The following is a 19618-nucleotide window of genomic DNA, read 5'->3' as shown; positions in this document are numbered from 1 at the left end:
AATAATGAGAAACTCCATAAAAACCCAGCATTTTCCTTGATGTAAAAATGAAATAAACCAGCTGAGTTCAACGATTTACGTGATAAATCTTTTACATATATTGTGACCATATCAGTGTGACCAAAAACATTTAATGAGTTCCCTTCTTAGTAATACCACATAGTCTTCAGTATTGAGATGTCTGTAAGGGTCATGAGATTAGACTCCATGGATCTCTTGTTCATACCAGTTCTGTAACAGCATCTAAAGTTTCAGTCTGTGATTGACTTTTTATCAAAATAGAATGTTTCATGTCTAAATTCCATGTTGTAATTTCTCAACCCCCTTTATCCAGGATTGCATACATTCATGAATTTTTGAGTCCTAAAACTGAGATGTGCAAAATTACAGCTTTTAAAAATAATAAATGTATAAATTCACCTCCCAAACATCTCTTTATGTACAGTAGCAGAAAATTTATTGCTCTCAGTGCAAAATAATTCAGTCGCTTCTGATTTGAAGTTCAGTCTTCGAGGAAAACATTCATTCAGTTCCAGATTCTTCTCCTTCCTTTGTTCATCTTTTCTTCCTGGAATGATTGGTTCCGGGAGGGTTAGTAAGCATGGTTACTAGTTATCATGGCGCCAGGATGGGACATCTTGCCATGGATACTAGTACCCACCAACACCCGTCTGGTGAGTGCTGAAACTTACAATACCTGTCAGACTTGCATTGTAACTGGACTCACATCTCCCCCCACCTCTTCTAACTACTTTCCTGTATTAGAACTATGCATCCTTCCTGTCTTATTCCAAGTGCTCTCTAGGATAACTAGCTTCCTCTTTGATAATTCCATATGGTTCTCAGGATTTTAGAAATAAAATGGATGCTTTTCTATATTGTTTTGGTAGACCTTGTCTACCAAAGTCCCTTCTCAGGTCCAAATGATACTATGAAACTCAGCTGAGACAGTTGGCCTGTTAGGTAAGCTCTCAGGACCTTGCCTTCCTTCAATTCTCTTACCACTATAAGTTTTCATCTTTGTGGGAAAAATACTTATGTCACAGTTACACTTCCCTAATCTACCATTTATTTGTCAATTTTATGTACTTAGTCTTATATAGCTTTTGAAGATATAGAAGCCTAGCTATTGCCATTGAATTCATTGGTTTTCAACACAATTTCTGTTGTGGGTTAAAACATCTTATATGACTTCTCAAAGCCAATAGTCTGAAAATATCAGAGAGCAGTGCTTTGTAGGAATATATAGCTGCTGCTTGAATGTTGGGGAAAAAACTAGTTGTGTAAGTAGGTGCAGGAATAAATCTAGCTCAGCTAACATTTAAAAATCAATTGATGACATTTATAATATTTTCAATCAGGTTATAATTTTGTGTCTTTCTATTAAAGTAGACTCTTAAATGAGATCTTTTTTTCCTCTAGTCTACTTTATAATTTCTGATCATTTAACACTTATTAAAAATATTGTATTTCTTTGAAACATTTATATACTTAAGAGTAGTGCATGTAATAACAAAGAGTCATAATTACTTTTCTATAACTGTTAGGTTACTTATAATATACTCATCAAATACCAAATTAAATATTGGTGTAAAACTTCAGGGGCATTGTGCTGTGATATACAAAGGCTATGTGTCACATTATAGTAAAAAAAAATAATACTTTAAACAAATGCTTAGGACTCTGTGGAGAATCAAAGTAGATGTTCTGCTGTTTTTTTGCTGTGACAAGTTCACTGGACAGAAGCCATATGGGCACATTTATTTCCTTCTATTTGAACCAATTACCTTATAATGAGAAATAAGCACTGTAGGAGAAATATTATAAGAGCAAATGACTAAACTAAGAGATCATTAGATCTTGCAGCAGTTTTCCTTAGTTAGGTTAACTATATTTGGGCAGGTAACTAGGATTTAAGGATTTGAAAATTATAATAGCTAATAATATTAATAATCTCATTATAATATAAATATAGTATATATTAAAATAGAGAATAATAATATTCAGCATTTGACAAATACTTGTTAAGTGAAAGGCTGTGTTCCAAAAGTATAAATTCATCCAATCCACACAATAATCCCATTAGTGGGTAATACTATGATTACCATTTTACAGATGACAAAAGCTCTGACACTGAGAGAAAATGATGTTCAGTCAGTGCCCACATGGACATTATGTGACAGGGCGGAAATTCCAACAATATAGAACGTTCCTCAAAGGATACATATATTGCAGAATAGGTCCTAAAATTCATGCTGATTAATATGAGATATAAATTATGCCACCATACCTTTGATTTTTATCATATTTGATTATGGTAAATGAATATATATATATATATATATATGATTTTACCTGAACTTCTAAGTATCATTTGGTAAGTCTAATCTCATTAATTTTTCAGAATTTCCTAAAATATATTTACCATATGAGATGACATTTATATTTACAATAATGGAGTTAAAAAGGTGAGGAAAACTGGCTTCACATGTTTAGAGATAAATTTTATTTAAAGCTTCAGCCAGGCCTTGATGACTAAATATTAATTTATGATTAATTTGATATTGTGCCCAATTATATCAATTTGTTCACTAAAAACCTATAATTGTTACTTTATAGCATAATCCTAAAGAAATCTTTACCACTCATTTTGTAGCTCATTTCAAGTGAGGCCAAGGGATTACATATTGTGATTTGTGTGTGTGTTGGGGTAGGGGGCAATGAACCAAAGGCAACCTGGAGTTCAGATCAAAAATCGGGACACGATTTTACCATTCTGTTGTATTTATTTTAAGAGTTGATTCTAATATAACAGTTGACAAGGTTGTTTGTATCCTTTTTTATCAGAGTTGTACAATAATTTTACTGGTGAGTTTTGCATATATTTATATACTCTGTGCCCTTTGCTTGAAGACTATCTTCATTAGATATACCTCATGTTTCAACCACTTTTTTCTCCAATTTATATATATAAGGTTTTCAACAACAAAAACAAGTTTAAATATGATATTAAAATATATTTATAAGTTTCTTTGTAATTGTTTCATATTTCATCTAGGTTATAACATCTTTTTGAAAGGTATTAATTTGCTTGAAGGGGCTTAAGTATCTTTTACACATACTAAGAAAGAATAAGTACAAGGTCTTTTTTAAATGGAGATTTATCTTCAGTTTATTTATATAGTGTGAATTGATTTTGCTGGGTGCAACTGAAGTCAGAGATTATGGTCTAAGCAATGCTTCACATATTAAAGATGCGAGACATGTCAAAGCACTTAGGCTTGGGAATCCTCTGGAAGAAATCCTGGACCAAGTAAAAAACATTTCATGAGCTAAATCAGAGGCTTTTCCAGGCAGTCTTGAAGCCAACCAGTTAGTGTCCCATCTGTTTTCTCACCTAAGTTCCAGAAGTAATTTGGATAGGGGCTAAGACACTGGTGGAATGCATTAGGAGAATGAAAGTATTCTTATTTTCATTTCCAATACATTCCATTCTGTGTGTATTTGAGTAAGTGTTTTGTGCATGATTTAGTGCCTTCGTAAAACAGAGTACTTGCAACATAGAACCTGGTGGCCGTGGATCACAATGGGGGCATTGCAGACCTGAATGAGAACACTGCAATCTTGGGATTAGATTCATGCCTCTGAGTTTGGATGGCAGACAGATCCGTGGCCACAATGAATCAGAAAGAAGTTAGGAGGAGTCAGAGACATGAGTGGTGTCAGAAGCAAGGAGTCTGGGTTGGCAGGATGGTGGCTCAGGGGTTGAGTGTCTGCCTTCAACTTGGATCATGACCCGAGGGTCCTGAGATCAAGACCCGGGTGGGGCTTCCTGCTCATTGGGAAGTCTGCTTCTCCCCCTCCCCTGCTTTTGCCCTCTCTCTCTCTCTCTTTCTGATAAATAAGTACAATCTTAAAAAAAGAAAGAAAGAAAGAAACAAGGAGTCCATTTTCTTTCAGTCTTCTGCCAATCCTCTCAAATTTGTTAAAGTCTACAAAACAATACCCTTAATAAATACTTGCTGGAAAGCCACCGTGGCTAATACAACCAGATGCCATAATGACGATAATAAGAGCAGACATTTCTTCAGGTCTAACTCTGTGAAGGGGACTGTACAAGTGCTATCTTATTTAGTCCTGACACAGTCCTGCAATGTAAGAATTATTATCACACTTATTTTGCAGATGGGGAAATTAAGGTTTAGAAAGGATATGAAACTTGTCCAACATCTTGGGTTGGTGGGTAGGCAGAGGGCGGTAAGAGGTCTGTTAGGCCTAAAGCCAGGTGTACTGTCTCCAGAACTCCTTTTCTTCATCTTCATGGAGTGCTTTAAAGTCAGCTGGTCCTTATAACTTACTGCCTATGGGGATAAGGGCACAAATCAAGTCTGACTCAACCTAAAATTTGTAGTAGAAGGCCAATAGTTAATGCTATCTTTTGAATGATGTATCGATAAGGGGAAAGTCCTCAACATTTTGGATTCTGAACAGTATATCCTTGTAAAAATATATTTTTCTAGTGCAAAATAGAAAATACAAGTAGAATAAAATTTTGAGGAAAATGATCTCCAAGTAAGAGTATCAAAGAACCATGTTTTTGTTTTCTAATTTGGCACACATGTACGCCAGTAAGTTTTCTCCACTAATATCTTTGATATAAAGAGGATCATGAACGTAGGGAAAGGAGGTATAATATTCCTGCACATATTTTTTTCTTATCCGGTTGGATGCTTCCAATTATTTATAGTCTTTTAGGAAATTTAATCACCACTATTGCATTAAGATGCTACTTTATATTTTCTAAACTAAGGAAGTACTTTCTCTGACTTCTAAGTTTTATTTTGGAATGTTTGTATCTAGGATCCATTAAAAAAAAAAAAAACTTAACAGTCCCACTATTAGGTTTTGGTCCTATAAAATTACTAGGGTGTTAAGTGTGCAAAGATACATTTTAAGGATGTCTCTTACAACTTTAGATGCAATAGGAACATATTTAAACAAATTAAATATCTTTCAACAAGAGGATTGATATTATGTCCAATATAACATCAAAAATATTGAGGTACATATAGGTAAAATGGCTGTAGCAGTGTTATTAAAATATCATTATGTAAAAAGTTGAGAAGCACAGAATGATACGTGAAATTTGAGCCATCTTTGGTTAAAAATCCTGTCGTGTGTCTATGTATGTGAAGGTATGTAACGTGATGTCATATGGTGAAGTGTGTAGTCATGGAAAAAATTCTAGAATTTTTCATACCAAAGTATTCAAAAGTGAGTAGGGGTTGCAAATTGTGGGGAAACTTTTACTTCTTAGTTTCTACACTTCTGATTTATTTTGTTTCATGTTAAAAGCATGTATTGGCCTTATTAAAAACAAAAAGTAATAATTTTTTTAATAATTTGCTTGGCATTCGGTGCTTATGACTGAAAGATTCAATTTATCTTTCCAGTCTAATTTGTCCTAATTTAAGACTTGCTACCTTAACTATAAATTTTTCAACTGTGTCTTTGATTCCTTTGCCACTCTGCCTTTCTTTATCTGGTCACTTCTCTGCGGAAGGCCCTTCGCTCCCCCCCATTTTTTTTTTTTCCTTAAAGATTTATTTATTTATTTGAGAGAGAGAAAGAACTGGCAGGCATGCAGAAACCCTGCAGGGGAGAGGCAGAGGAAGAGAATCTTCAGGTAGACTCCCTGCTGAGCACAGAGCCTGAGTAGGGGCTTCCATCTCAGGACCCTGAGTTCAGGACATGGCTGAAACCAAGAGGCGGAAACTTAACCGACTGAGCCACCCAGCTGCCCCTTGACTTCACTTCTTGTGTCTAGGTTCCACTGTGTTCCCAGTTCGTGTTTCTGTAGCACATTTTTGTACGTATATTTCTCAGTCAGGTCCTCTCCTCTATTGTCATTTCAGATATTGTGTTCTTCTTAGTCTGCCTTTTTATACCCTTACTAATATATTTATAGGAGCCACCCATAAACCTGAAACATCTTAATGCTTATTTATTCCCTTATAATTAGATGACCTTAGGTGTCTCATAACATTTGAAAAACCAGGAGTGTTTCAGTTTGTGAAAATTGTTAACAATTCCAGCTTTTCTCTATGTCCTAATTTACCATGGAAGAGTCACCTCTACTTTATGCCAGACTGCCAACCTTGTAATTTATAATCCACATCTCAATTCTGTTTTGTAATTTCTATGTAATAACTATATTTGCTTCCTCTGTTTTATTATATAAACACATTTCAAGAGGCTTAAATGGGAGATGACATTCCAAGTAAAATATCTTTTATTGCGATTTTTTCATAGCAATTATTTCATAGCATGATGCCAAAATATTGTCACATACGGTATCTCACATGACAAATCCAATAAAGTCTTGGAGAAACAGAAATGTTCATAATAGGTTCCTGTATAAATCAGTCCAGGTGGTTTCCTTTTACAAGGACAGGCAGGGTTATTTTCAGTATGACAGCACCAAGGGAAAGAGTGAAAACCCAAATGATTTGCAAACAGGAGTTTCCTCAGTAGTCATCCGGGAAGGGAGTTTTGCTGTGTCACAAGTGACGAGTCCCTGGTTTTGAAAGAGAGTGAATCATCCTCCTTTGAAACAAGAGATAAGTGGGAGAGAGAGCTGTATAAAATTATTTTACAACTATTTCCTTTTGAGCTATGACTTCTTAAACTGGAATGTGATCCAGAATAGCTTCCCTTTGAATCCAACATTTGTCTTAAGCATTTTTATTGTCTCTATTTTCTCTCACACCATCGCACTTCTTCTCTCCCTCTGTTCAACAGATTTATACTGACTGGGCCAACCACTACCTAGCAAAATCGGGCCACAAGCGGCTGATCAAGGATTTGCAACAAGACATTGCAGATGGAGTCCTGCTAGCTGAAATCATCCAGATCATCGGTAAGACCTGCCCTCTGGGGAGAACCGTGGAAGTCTCTGCCCCCACCAGCCTTGGTGAAACACAATTTCAGTTGAATGCATAGGAACTCTGTCCGTGAGTCTCTGAGATCCTTGTAGCTCTCCCAGGGTTTAATTAAAAATGTTTATGTGAGAGTGTTTGAAAAAAGCAGTTTGGCTATACTTTTAAATGGCTAGAACTATATCTTTACATACACTGAACTGTCAGAAACGAACGCTTCATTAAACCATATGTCTCCCATGCGCGCATTTTGTTAGTTAGAGCGACTCCTATACTCGGAGATTCCTTGAAACTGTATCCTGATCCAGCAGGGACAATTGTGAAAGGTTTCATGTCAGCAGTCATTTGGCACAGGCTAAAGAATTAGCAGCAACTTCCTTCTCACTCACTTTTTTTTTTTTTTTTTTTTTTTTTTTGCCTGATTTGTGCATATGGAACTGGCAGCAGCTAACAAGTGTGTCCTCTCGTACATGGCTTGGGAGACAGAGTGAATGTAGCAGCAGCATTGTGCTTGTTTTGTTGTTTTGTTTTATTTTGGTTTGTTTTTCTTAGTCTCCTTTTTTTGTGTTTCACTTCATTGCTTAAGCATGTCATTCTTTTTTTCTCTCTTTTATTTTATTTCTTGGCTTTAGCAAATGAAAAAGTTGAAGATATCAATGGATGTCCTAGGAGTCAATCTCAGATGGTAAGAATCATATTTATTCTAAAATATAATGCTCATCTTCACTTCTGGTTAAACTACCTTTATAAATGGACTAGAAATTTCTTTGGCATGCCTTCCTGCTTAAGAAACCATTTGATCACATTCTATCATATGTATTTCTTTGGATGCAATTCATGAACAAGTGATAGCATCAGCACAGTTGAATATGTGTAACTCCTGAATAACTTATCTCCAGGTGTTTTCTCAGATCTTGACTTTTTGTTGTTGTTCTGGTATCTGAATACTTTAACACTGGTTTTGCTGGCAGTGAATCCCATTTCCAATTTTAAGTGGAGTCTTTTTTGTCTGAACAACTGGTTTGAAGAACAGAACTTGCCATGTGCATCTTAAAATATATATAAATGGTATTTTCTTTGTTCATAACAGAGTCCTGTGTTAACACATGGACTCTTAAGCACTTTTGGAAATGGCTCCAAAGGCATGCTGCTAGAAGTTTTCTGAGGAGTGACTGATCGTGAGATATGATTCACAGCATTTTCCAGAAAGCTGTTGATCTAGAGGTGTGTGTCTTCCCCAGCCCTCTTTTTATCTTTACCAAATGGTAAAGCTTAAAGTTTTGTAATTAAAAAAAATAGATGGATAAAATGCTAAGATAAAACTCCTTGCTCTCTAAATTAAATAGCCACAACTTAATTTTATAGGAAAACCTGAAGTACAAATGCCTTCATTAAAATTATGTCAGTGGATATAATCAGGAGTGATATCCAAAATCCATAAAATGAGGCTTCCTTCAAGACTCTTTTTAGCACCAAATAGGCATTTTAAGCAAATTGATGAGTGTTCTTAATTGTCAGAGATTGGAAGAGTAAAAAAAAAAAAAAAAAAAAAAAAAAAGTGAACTCTTTTGGTGTGCTGACTTACTTTTCTTAAGGTCAGAATACTGAAAGCCAAAACAATAAAAGGAATTTATTCTTGAATAGTGACTAACTAGCACATCTGGTTGTGTGTGTGTGTGTGTGTGTGTGTGTGTGTGTGATTAATAAATGTTCTAAGAAACTACTACAATATCATAAATTCTGTGTAACTGTTATGAAAAAAATCGCCATAAAAAACAATTTTCTGTAAAATACTTCAGTTTTAATGAAATTCCTGATCTAATTATTCTGGGTGCATTTGTGACTCTCTGAAAATTAATTATAGTTTTACTGAAAGTAATTGTAACACCTTCAGACCCTCCTAAAATAATCACTGTGTGATACTGTAAGAGATGTAACCTCTCTGAGTCTCAGCTTTCTCATCTGTATAATGAACCTTAATTAGGATTTGATAATGACATATAACCACGGACATTCTTTACTACTTAAACTGATATGGAAATACATAATAGTGTTGTTACAAACTCTATTCGGATGCATTCATGAATTAACACCTGCTTAAAGATTTTTAGGACTTTAGCTTAAAGAGCTCTGTAGTCCCTGAGTATTATATATTATGTTTCTTAAACTCAACACTTGGTTTTTCTTTTATTATTTCAATTATATAGAAGTTCTAGATACTAAAACACATCTTCTGTGCTGTCATTCCAATTTGATTCTGATTACAGAGAGTCCAGTAAACGACCATGACAGAAGTGGGGGAGAAAGGAGCATCTCCAAAACTCATAACTATGGATAGGAATTTAGTCCTAGATATTTATCTGAAACATCTGTACCAAAGATCTGCAAATCTGTGAAAACATTCTCAGAAGTATTAGACTCTGTTAATTTTTTATTGCATCCTACTCCTTATTAGCTCCCAAATGTCAAATAACATCTAGTATATGTGTTATGTTAATATTTCTGCTTTTGATTTGAAAAATAAAACACAAAAAAACCAAAGCCTAAGAAATGTAAATGCTGTGAAAAAGGTAGTTTTTCCAGCCACATGGTATTAGTCAGAATCTCATTGAATTTTGAGTAGAGAGTGACTTGTATCCTCTCATTTTTTACATTAAAAAAAGAAAACATTTTTTTCTGATGTGGTTGAATTTTGAATCTGAAATTGGCATGCCCTCCATGTGTTTATTCAGAATAATACATATGACAAAAATGTAGCTTTTTTGGTGTAATTATTTTTGCCTCTGTTCTTAAGAACTGGCATTGGTACTATATTATTAATGAATAAAAATTCCAGGTTTTAACTAAGATGAGGAAGTAGAGGAAAGAGAGCATGAGAGAGCATGGCTAGGTTTATGAATTTGATACATCTATTCCAAACAGGATGTTGCCTGCTTCTATATTGCTTAACAACCAAAACGGTGAGTTCTGTCCTTACCCACAGAACTCCTTTCACTACACCCTTTTGTATTTCTCATCTTCTGTGATCTTTGCTTGCTGTTTGTGTTTAATAGCAAAAGGTAAGGTAAAACTAGGTGTGCTACTGTTTCTAGTCACCAATTGTCTTTGTTTTTAAATTTCAAATTTGATATCCTTTTTGGACTGTTCTAAGCCTTTAAGAATGTAAGTTCTCTCGTGGCATGGATCCATAATACATTGATACATATTCTGATGAATAACAACCAGGTAATCCATACTGAGCCAATATTTGCTGAGCACTTGAGGGACAAGATGTAGGGATATTTGAGATCAGAGGGACAAATATTGAAATAAATAATACCAACAATGTTGCAGAAGCAAAAACAAAAAGTACTATGAAGGGAGTGAGCTTGGTGCATACCTGCAACAGATAGAAGACTGCTGTGGTGTGAGGACAGTGAGGTGTTTGGATGGGATGATGGAAGCCTGATCATCTAGGGCCAAAGTAAGGAGTTTGTATGTTATTCTAAGTTGGTTGGGGAGCATTTGGAAGACTTTTAGAGCTGGACTGAGGCATGATTTGATGTTAATATTTAAAAATAGATCACCCTAGGTGCTTTCTGGGAATTGTAGAGTATGTGTTTTAGTCTCCATTTGGTTGTGGGAGGTGAAGAATATAGGAAGTATAAAATGATCCCACATATATGGCCTGATAAGTTTTGTTAGACATGAAGTTGTGTTTAGAACACAACTAAAGGTAGAAAGGGGAGGATAACAAATTCAAATTTTGAAAGTAGACTTTGATCTATCCACTGGGACATCAAGCAGAAAGGTGACTTCAGCCAATTAGGTGTGTGTTCCTAAAGGTGACAAGCAAGGTATTAGAATATACCTGGTACACAGGTAATGACTGAAGCCATGGAAAAGGATGAGATCTCAACAGAAGGCCTGTATAAAGTCACAAGGGAAGAAATTTGAGGTTCTCACATTGGGGAATACCAATATATATGTGATAAGCAAAGGTGTAGAGTCAAGAAAAGGAAAGATTGGTGAGAGAATGAGCCCATCTTTAAGAGGGTGGATCCACAGATATGGTTTGTGGATCCTTAGGGTAGCTATGGTAACTTAAACTAGAGTATTTGGACTAACCCAGGGAGATGGGGCAAAGTAAGATGAGCAGAAAGTGGCAGATACTGTCAAATGCTACTTAACCAACTAGTTTGTGTGTTGGAACGAAGAATTTGGTTCTAGTAATCAGACAGACATTAATGACCTTTATGCAAATGTCTTCTAAAGGGTAACCATGTATTAAAGAGTAATAGAGGTACACATATCCACTGAGCCTTGAATAATCTTTCTAGGAGTTTTCCTATTGAAGGGAAAAATTATATATGTATACACACATATGTATATATATTTGTACAAATATATATAATTGTTTGAGAAGAAGGAAGAGTAAAGGGAGTGTTTGGAAGGAGGGAAATTGGTAGAGAAAGAAGCAGCAAGGAGAGAGGAGGACCCAGGGATTGGGGAGACAAGAGATGATGCTAAATCCTAAAGGAAGTGGCAAAGGAAGAGATTTGAAGTCTGTGTAGAAGATTGGGAAAAAAGGGATACATTTTCCTTTGTTGATAAAATGGGATATGATTGTGTGAAATGTGGATATCTGAAAATGGATTAAATAGAAATTGAAGGAATTCATCAATAAGATATCTTCAGAGTCCTAGAGAATAATAATATGCTTTTTTATGGGATTCTCTATATTACCTTATAATATAAAGAAAAATTCAATTATATCTCGAAATGGGTAAAGAAAATTTAACAATAAACCTTTCAAGTTACATAGGCCAACGAACACATATTTAAGAGAAATATGAACTTGCCTTGTACCAATTTATTGGCATAATTATTGAGAGATTTGATTCACGTTTATTCTAAGTCTCAAAGTCATGGTTATGTTTCTTAATAAACTTGAGACTAAACTCATTCTAAAAAACGGAACTCAGTTTGAAGGAGCTTATTCAACACTATATTTAACCTTATCCAGAGATGAAGTTACTGATATGGGTTGCACCTGTTGAGTAATTTCTAGGTGGGTGGTATCAGAATTCAAAATATATGCAGCATGCCACACTTTGGTGAGATTACACAAGGAAATAAATTAGTAAACTATAAATACTCGGAATGTCCAGAATGCCCAGTAGATTAAAAATAGCAGAAAAATGCCCAACATGTATTTGAAAAGCAGAGGCACAAGTGCTAGGTTCTTAGACAAAAATGTAAGACATGTAGGGGAAAAGTTGTTGGGAAGACAAATTTTCCTTTATTTTAAAATAGACTATTACATTGAAAGAGCTTCACAAATGCATAGAGGGATTAGGAAATTTTATGATGTGAAGTAAACCAAGATTTTGATCATACTGTAGAGCTGAGGATCTAACAATTGGGGTTCACAACTCATCCTTCCTTCTTATTGGCTCCTCCCATGACCTCACTGTAATAGCTCAGTTATGTTTCAGCCACAACTTTCAGTCTTACTTTCCAACATATCACGTTGTTTAACATTTGCTGATAAGAGGATTTGGGGAAATCTTATGCCTCTTAACCTTTTTTATTCCTTGAAGGTAGAAAATTTGGTTTAATTCTCCATTTCCAAGTCCCACGGGATTATGACTTCCAGAATAATACAATTATGGAGTTTATAGACCTCTTCATTCCATTTCAGTAATTTTATACTTATCTGGATGGTGAAACTGTTCTTCCTAGTAAAAGTATTTTATGCTTTTATCAGTATTCTGTCCTTTAAAGTTTTGATTCTTTTAGCCACTGCTTGTAATTGCTTCTCTTTTAAAGGATCTATTTAGGTAAGATAGGAAGATGAGGTTTCTGACCAAATAGGGAAGAGATAAAATATTGGAATGCTCTTAAAGGTTTAATAAAATCTTATAAATGGCACACTGCAGGATTCTAGCATTATGACTCAGAGGAGTGGAATATTGCTAAGTTAGTCCATTCACATGATCCCCTGCCATTTTTGAAACTGTTCATCTTCTGGAATGGCTAGAAAAAGATAGCTTAATGAAGACAAATGCTTTACTACAAATATAGCTCTGATCTCTAATGAAATGCTAAGTAGAAATTTCTACTTTGTAGTTTTCATCATAATTTCATTATTTTCATATGAGTTCAAACTTTGGAATAATAAGCGTAAACTACTAGCATCAATAAATTTATACTTATTAGAATATCACCCTGATGATTTTTAAAACTGTATTTTTCTCTAGAAGTTGCTCTGTATTACTAAAAAAGTTCAAATAAAATAGTTGAAATGATACGGAAACATTAAAAGAAGTATGTTAAGTTGGAAGGACAATGGTCACTGGAATTCTAATTCCAATTCTAATTCAGACTTTGTGACCCATTCAGTGAATGCTCAGTCTCTGCTTATTTCTGCATTGAGGAAATTAGACCAATGAAACGCTGACTTGCTAGATTTATTTAACAAAACACCAATGACCATGGTTTCTGTTCATTATTTTATCTTAGAGATATGTTTGGGTTTTCACTCTCTATAGCTTTATAAAAGTATCTTCATAGTAAGTAAAATAAGATAGTTCTTAAAATGTATTAAGTCCAATTTACAAAGAAAAACAAAAGTATCATGGGAATCATATTTTTATTGGAGTTGTCTGGTTTACCATTAAGATATTAAATAAATGTTGAAAATACAAGAATGTTTTTCTACATTACTTTATATTACAGAATAAATAGTTTAAATGTGTTGATGTGTATCAATATTTATATTGGTTCATGCTATTATTAGGACAGATAGACATTGAAAGGAAGTAACTAGTTTTGAATTAGATTCAGAATCTGTGTAATTTTTTTCTTTTTTCTTTTTGGAGAGAATATATATATTTTTTCTTTTATTTGAGGAAAAATAGTAAGTTTTATATATGCATGTCTAGTAACCATTGTGAGCCATAGTTATTAATAAATCCAACTATATATTGGATTTCTTAAACATTTAGGATGTTTTTTTATCCATTTTTTCAAGATTTATTTATTTAGTTTAGAGAGAAAGAGAGAGGAAGGGGAAGCAGGAGCAGAGGGGAAGAGAAGAGGGAGAGAGAGAATCTCTAGCAGACTCCCCACTGATCACTGAGGCCCAAGTCAAGGCTTCTCAAAGGGCTGATCTCAGGACCCTGGGATCACAAGCTGAGCCAAAATTAAGAGTTGGATGCTTAGCTGACTGAGCCGTCCAGGTGCCCCATCCTGATATTTTTAACTTAAATGCTGTAAATTCTTTCCCACTAGGTCATATCCCAGTAAAGAAAAAGTGCAATCATACCTATTATTACAAAGTATATTTTGTAATAATCCTTTCATAAATGTAGTTTTTGTTACCTTCAATAAATTAATCTCTTTTAAAAGGACTTACTGTTCCATATTTTTCAGTCTCTTTTTTGAAATTTCATAGAAAATGACCACATACAATACTCAGTGATAAAATATATAACAGAACAATTTTGAAAAACTGTAATTTCACAAATAATATACTAAGATATGAGGCCATTTTAAAAAAGAATTAAGACATTCTTAGCTTAAAAACTTATGACAAATAGTGCACAAATTACTTCTATAAAAAGAGAAAAAGGAGATGAAATAGGAGAGTTTTGTTCATTTGATCTCAGTATAATCACTAGAAAAGTTTATCTTAGATGAGATAAATTATTTGAAAAATCAGTAGAAATGTCCAAGCTAGTAGTTACTTTATGATATTATATTTAAATGATTTTAACATAAATTGAGTCAAACTGACTCATTGAAGTAGATTCAGATAAAAATTCGTGAAATACCCTTGAAAAATCATATTGCCCACTTGATTTATATTCGCTGTGTTTCAAACGTAACAAAAAATATTTTGAAATCATATCATAGAAACCAAATTGTAGAGCACTCAACAATATCTGCTTCACTTATTTAACCACTTTAATGACTGAATGTCAGCCATGTATGTCTGGTGTTGTGCTGAATGATTTGCTTGCATTTTTCATTTAGCATCACAGCAAACCTACAAAGGAACAGGGTCTCACTGAACAGGTTCAGGAAGAACCAGTATTGGTTCTCATGTCTCTTTGAGTCTAGACCAAGTTGCTTTTTAACTTATTAATAAATAAGTTTGACAAAAGAAGTCAAGTCTCTGGATTTTTATCCTCTCTTCTACCTCCCTCTCCTCTCCCCCCTCCTCTTCTTACTCCTCTCTGCCACTTCCTTCTTCTTCTTCTTCCTTTTTTTTTTTTTCTAAAGATTTTATTTATTTGAGAGGTGCCAGGGTGGCTTAGTGGGTTAAGCCTCTGCCTTCAGTTCAGGTCATGATCTCAAGGTCCTGGGATCGAGCCCCACATAGGGCTCTCTGCTCAGCGGGGAGCCTGCTTCCCTCTCTCTCTCTGCCTGCTTCTCTACCTACTTGTGATCTCTCTCTTTCTGTGTCCAATAAATAAATAAAATCTTTAAAGAAAAAAAGATTTTATTTATTTGAGAGAGAGACAGAAAGAGAGACAAAACAAGAATGAGGGGGAGGGGCAGAGGGAGAGGGAGAAGAAGGTTCCCCACTGAGCAGGGATTTCCCCAATTTGGGATTCCATCCAAGGACTCTGAGATCATGACCTGAGCTGAAGGCAGATGCTTAACCAACTGAACCACCCAGGTGCCCCCCTACTTCCTTCTTCTTTGATATTTTGGTTCCTCTCCCTTCCTTCTCCCACCCATGCAATATATATTATTCTTTTTAAATACTATACTGTTTTTTTCCTATCTATGGATATAAACTTTGGTTAGATTGGGGAGGGTGTGGGTGCGTGAGATAAATAATAGTATATAGATTGTGATGAAATTTGCATTTGCCAAAATAATTTCATCACAAAACAGCAAATTGGCAAATATGTAACTTTAGTCCTCTATATAAATAAACGTTATTTAAGTTCAAGCCAAATTTATAACTTCATAGTAAAAGAGTAAGATCTTTGTCTTATTCTCTGAAACAAACTGAAAAGCAGGAATTCATTAAAACCCAAGGAGTATATCTTCAAGTCAATGAATACTAATGTAATTTTTTATAATTTAATATTGATAATATATTAGTAATTATAGCTTATTAAGGTTAAATATCTATAATTCACAAAAAATATTAAACAATGTTCATATTGAACCAAGTCAGTTAAAATACTATAGTAGAATTTAAACAAAATTAGCTTTTATCTGATAAAATACTAATGACTTTCCATATCTATATCTATATCCATATATATATATATATACACACACACACACAAACATCTATCTCTATTGTATATATCCATCTATTTAAACATACACACATAGATTCTATTACAGCATAGATTTGTTTATATAAAGCATTTCTAGTACAATATATATTAGATATATCTACATATGCATAAGTATAAACACATACATATACACAGACACCTAGTATAAACACCTTTAATCCTCATATATTATGTGGAAAATATTTTTAATCCTATTTCATAGATAAGGAAGCTGAGGCTTCAGGGGAATAAAAACTTTCTCAATGTCTTACATTGTATAAATTACAATAGTAGGAGGTAAATCACATTTTACTTGTCCGCAAAACTTTTAATTATTATACTCTACTGCTTAATTAATAAAGTAACTCCTTGCAACTAACCACAGACCAATTCAGCACAAAAACAAACTGCAAAGTGAAACAAAATTACTGTCTCCCTCCTCTCCCTATCCCACAACACAAAGTAACTTGAGACGGAAAAGGGAAAAATATGGCTTAGTATAACAATGACATTAAATTGCATGTCTTATCCCCTCCCCAAAGGCTTAACAAATCAAAATCCAGAGCACAAGGTCTGGAAATCTGCATGCTCACAGACCCCAGCTAACTCTGTCTTGCTAAAGTTGTGTAATCTACTGCTTTTTGATTAGATAATTATATTCATTACCTGTGGTTGGCGTTGCAAATTATCAAACAACTGGGTGCTTAAAACAAAAGAAATTTAAGCTCGCACAGTTCTATTAGCCAGAAGTCTGAAATCAGTACCACAGGACCAAAATCGAAAGTATTTTCAGTTCTGTGCTCCCTTCAGAGACCCTGGGAGAAATTCATTCCTTGCCTGTTGTAGCTTCTGGTGACTGCCAATATTCTTTGGCTTGTGGCCACATCAGTCATTCTATATGTTAATATGCCAGGGTTAAAAGTGCATTGGATATTTGAGATTTAATTTGGATGAATTTAATCTTGAACTTAGAGAGTGTGTATAGAACAAGTAAATCTTGCATACTATTTCTGTCTTTACCTTCCCATTATACAGTTTTGCCTTTACACTCAACCAAATATTTTTTGAGCCCCTATTTTGGCCAAGTACTGTATCAGAGCTGCCTTTCAATCATGTAGAAAGCTTGATTCAGAGGCTCAAAATGTCTGTCACAATGTCTAAATTACAATGGTAGGAAGCTTAGTGTGGTGAAGAGAGCATGCTCACTGGTGACAGGGTTGACTTTAAGTCTGGCTCTGCTACTTATTAATTGTGTAAGTTTATAAAAAGTACGTTATGCAGAAAAATAGTATAAAAATTTACCAAAGATGATGGAGAAGATGAAAAAGATTTTGCATTTGGGCTTAAAACTCTGCATGAACTCCCTGTGCTAGGTTGTTGAGAAGTAGAGGGAAAAGTAGCTTCCCAACCATTCTCTCTGCTTGCATTCTTGATATGTAGTATAGGGTTTTTCCAAATGCACCTTGTTCACCTACTATCTTGTGAAGGTAACGTGTTAGGAATGGCTTTGTTAAAATACATTAAAGTATAATTTTGAAAAGTCAGAGAGCACTGCAGAAACTATGAGTAGAAATCGATGTGTGAAACTTTAAGACTATCGATAAATCTGTGTATGAACTCTGTGATTATATAATAGAGATGTCTTCCAAGCATCACTGACCATTTCTTCTTTTGCATAAAATACACCATTAGCTACCTGGGCTTTGAGATCAAGCCCAGACTCCTACCGGGACCTGAAGTATGTTCCCCAGCCAGCCTCTATGGGGTAGATTCTGTCTTCTTGTCTCCTGCCACTAGATTCTCCAGATTTCAAGATTCTTGTTCCTGGCATCACTTCTGGTGATCTCACTTCCCACTTTGGATCTTGAAACTGATTGAAGTTTTCACCTTTTGGGGTAGCCTTTTTTCACATTGGTAAACAATGAAGGCGTGAAGAAAGATTTAGGTGAAGTTCACCCTCAACATTCTGAATTCTTTGCTGGTCCCTTAACTTGGGATGTTTCTTAACCATCACCAGTTCACATAGTGCTCCTTCCCTGGATTCGCCTCATGCTACATCCTCTTATTTCGTAAGCTTTCAGGGACTAGCTCAAGCTTCCTTTTAAAGAGAAAAATGTGGGGGTTAATAACATGCGCTCTGGTTTTGATATATTTTCTCTGTGTGACTTTGAGCATGTCAATTTAATTCCCTGATCAACATCTTCTTCATTGTAAAAAAGTATAGTAATGGCAACCTTGGATGAAAATATCTTTGTAACTATGTTACATAAGTCTTAGTTACTAACAACTTTATTATTTCCTAGTTACTTGACCTCTAGTCCAGTGTAGACCCTCCTTCATGCTTCTCCGGGAGTCCGTACTTCTCTGACTATAAAATTGCTTGCACTACATTGGAAATATCTCTCTGTCCTACAGAACTATGTATTTTTAGAGAAATGGACATGTCCAATAAGCAACTAATTGTTGAATGAGTGAACAAAAACCAAAATCAAAAACTTTAATCAATGTAAAAATGCTCTGCATTTTTTAAGGTCTCCAGACAAATGTATATCTGATTAAAATCTTAGGCTAGGGTGCCTGGGTGGCTCAGTGGGTTAAGCCGCTGCCTTTGGCTCAGGTCATGATCTCAGGGTCCTGGGATCGAGTCCCACATCAGACTCTCTGCTCAGCAAGGGAGCCTGCTTCCCTCTCTCTCTCTCTGCCTGCCTCTCCGTCTACTTGTGATCTCTCTCTGTCAAATAAATAAATAAAATCTTAAAAAAAAACCTTTTAGGCTAAAAGTTATATTACTATTTGAATTCTAGGATAGAATGGGGATTCATTCAAACTGAGCAATTTTACCTATTTTTTTGGTTGAAATTACATTTATTTAAATTATGTGCTGATATTACCAGCGCACATTTATAATGAAAAAAGTAGGACATGTGCTTAATCAAAAATAGCATAAGTCACAAGAGAATCTACCATCCAGAGATTTAAAAAAAAAAGCTAAATTTTGTTTATATTCTTTTAGACATTCTCTATGTATGATTCATAACCACATAATCAAGTATGTCAGGCATGTTCTAACCAGGATGCATTGTATCTGTAGAGAGAACTCATACTTTGAGGTATTATAGCTGCTACCTGATTTACTATTATTTCACTTTTTATATTACAGTGGTTTTCAGAATTCAAGGGCAACAAAGGCTTTTCAATTGCAGGCCAAATTCAGCTCTCTAAACATAACTGCAGAAAGTAGAGACTGGCACAATCTATTCTCAGACATCTTTATGAGCAATTTTGCTGTTGGTTGCTCTGGTAGGCATGCCCAACCCTCCTTCTGACACTTGTCTAACTTACCAAAGTCAGACTAACCTTCAAGTTTTAATGATTCTTCTCTGATGCTTTTCC

General features: G+C 34.7%; 1 protein-coding gene across 3 annotated transcripts in view; it reads left to right on the top strand.

The window, feature by feature from the left end:
• NAV3 (neuron navigator 3) overlaps positions 1 to 19618 on the top strand; it is a 383583-nt gene that overhangs the window by 107003 nt on the left and 256962 nt on the right. For all 3 annotated transcript variants that reach the window (XM_032346929.1, XM_032346928.1, XM_032346927.1), the window contains exons 2-3: positions 6802 to 6919; positions 7571 to 7623. In XM_032346929.1, the coding sequence (XP_032202820.1) occupies positions 6802 to 6919; positions 7571 to 7623 (171 nt within the window). The remainder of the gene's footprint in view (positions 1 to 6801; positions 6920 to 7570; positions 7624 to 19618) is intronic.

The sequence above is a fragment of the Mustela erminea genome, chromosome 6 (genome assembly GCF_009829155.1).
Source record: "Mustela erminea isolate mMusErm1 chromosome 6, mMusErm1.Pri, whole genome shotgun sequence".
Taxonomy (NCBI): domain Eukaryota; kingdom Metazoa; phylum Chordata; class Mammalia; order Carnivora; family Mustelidae; genus Mustela; species Mustela erminea.
Note: the sequence above shows the minus strand (reverse complement) of the source record. Positions and strands in the feature narration are given on the sequence as shown.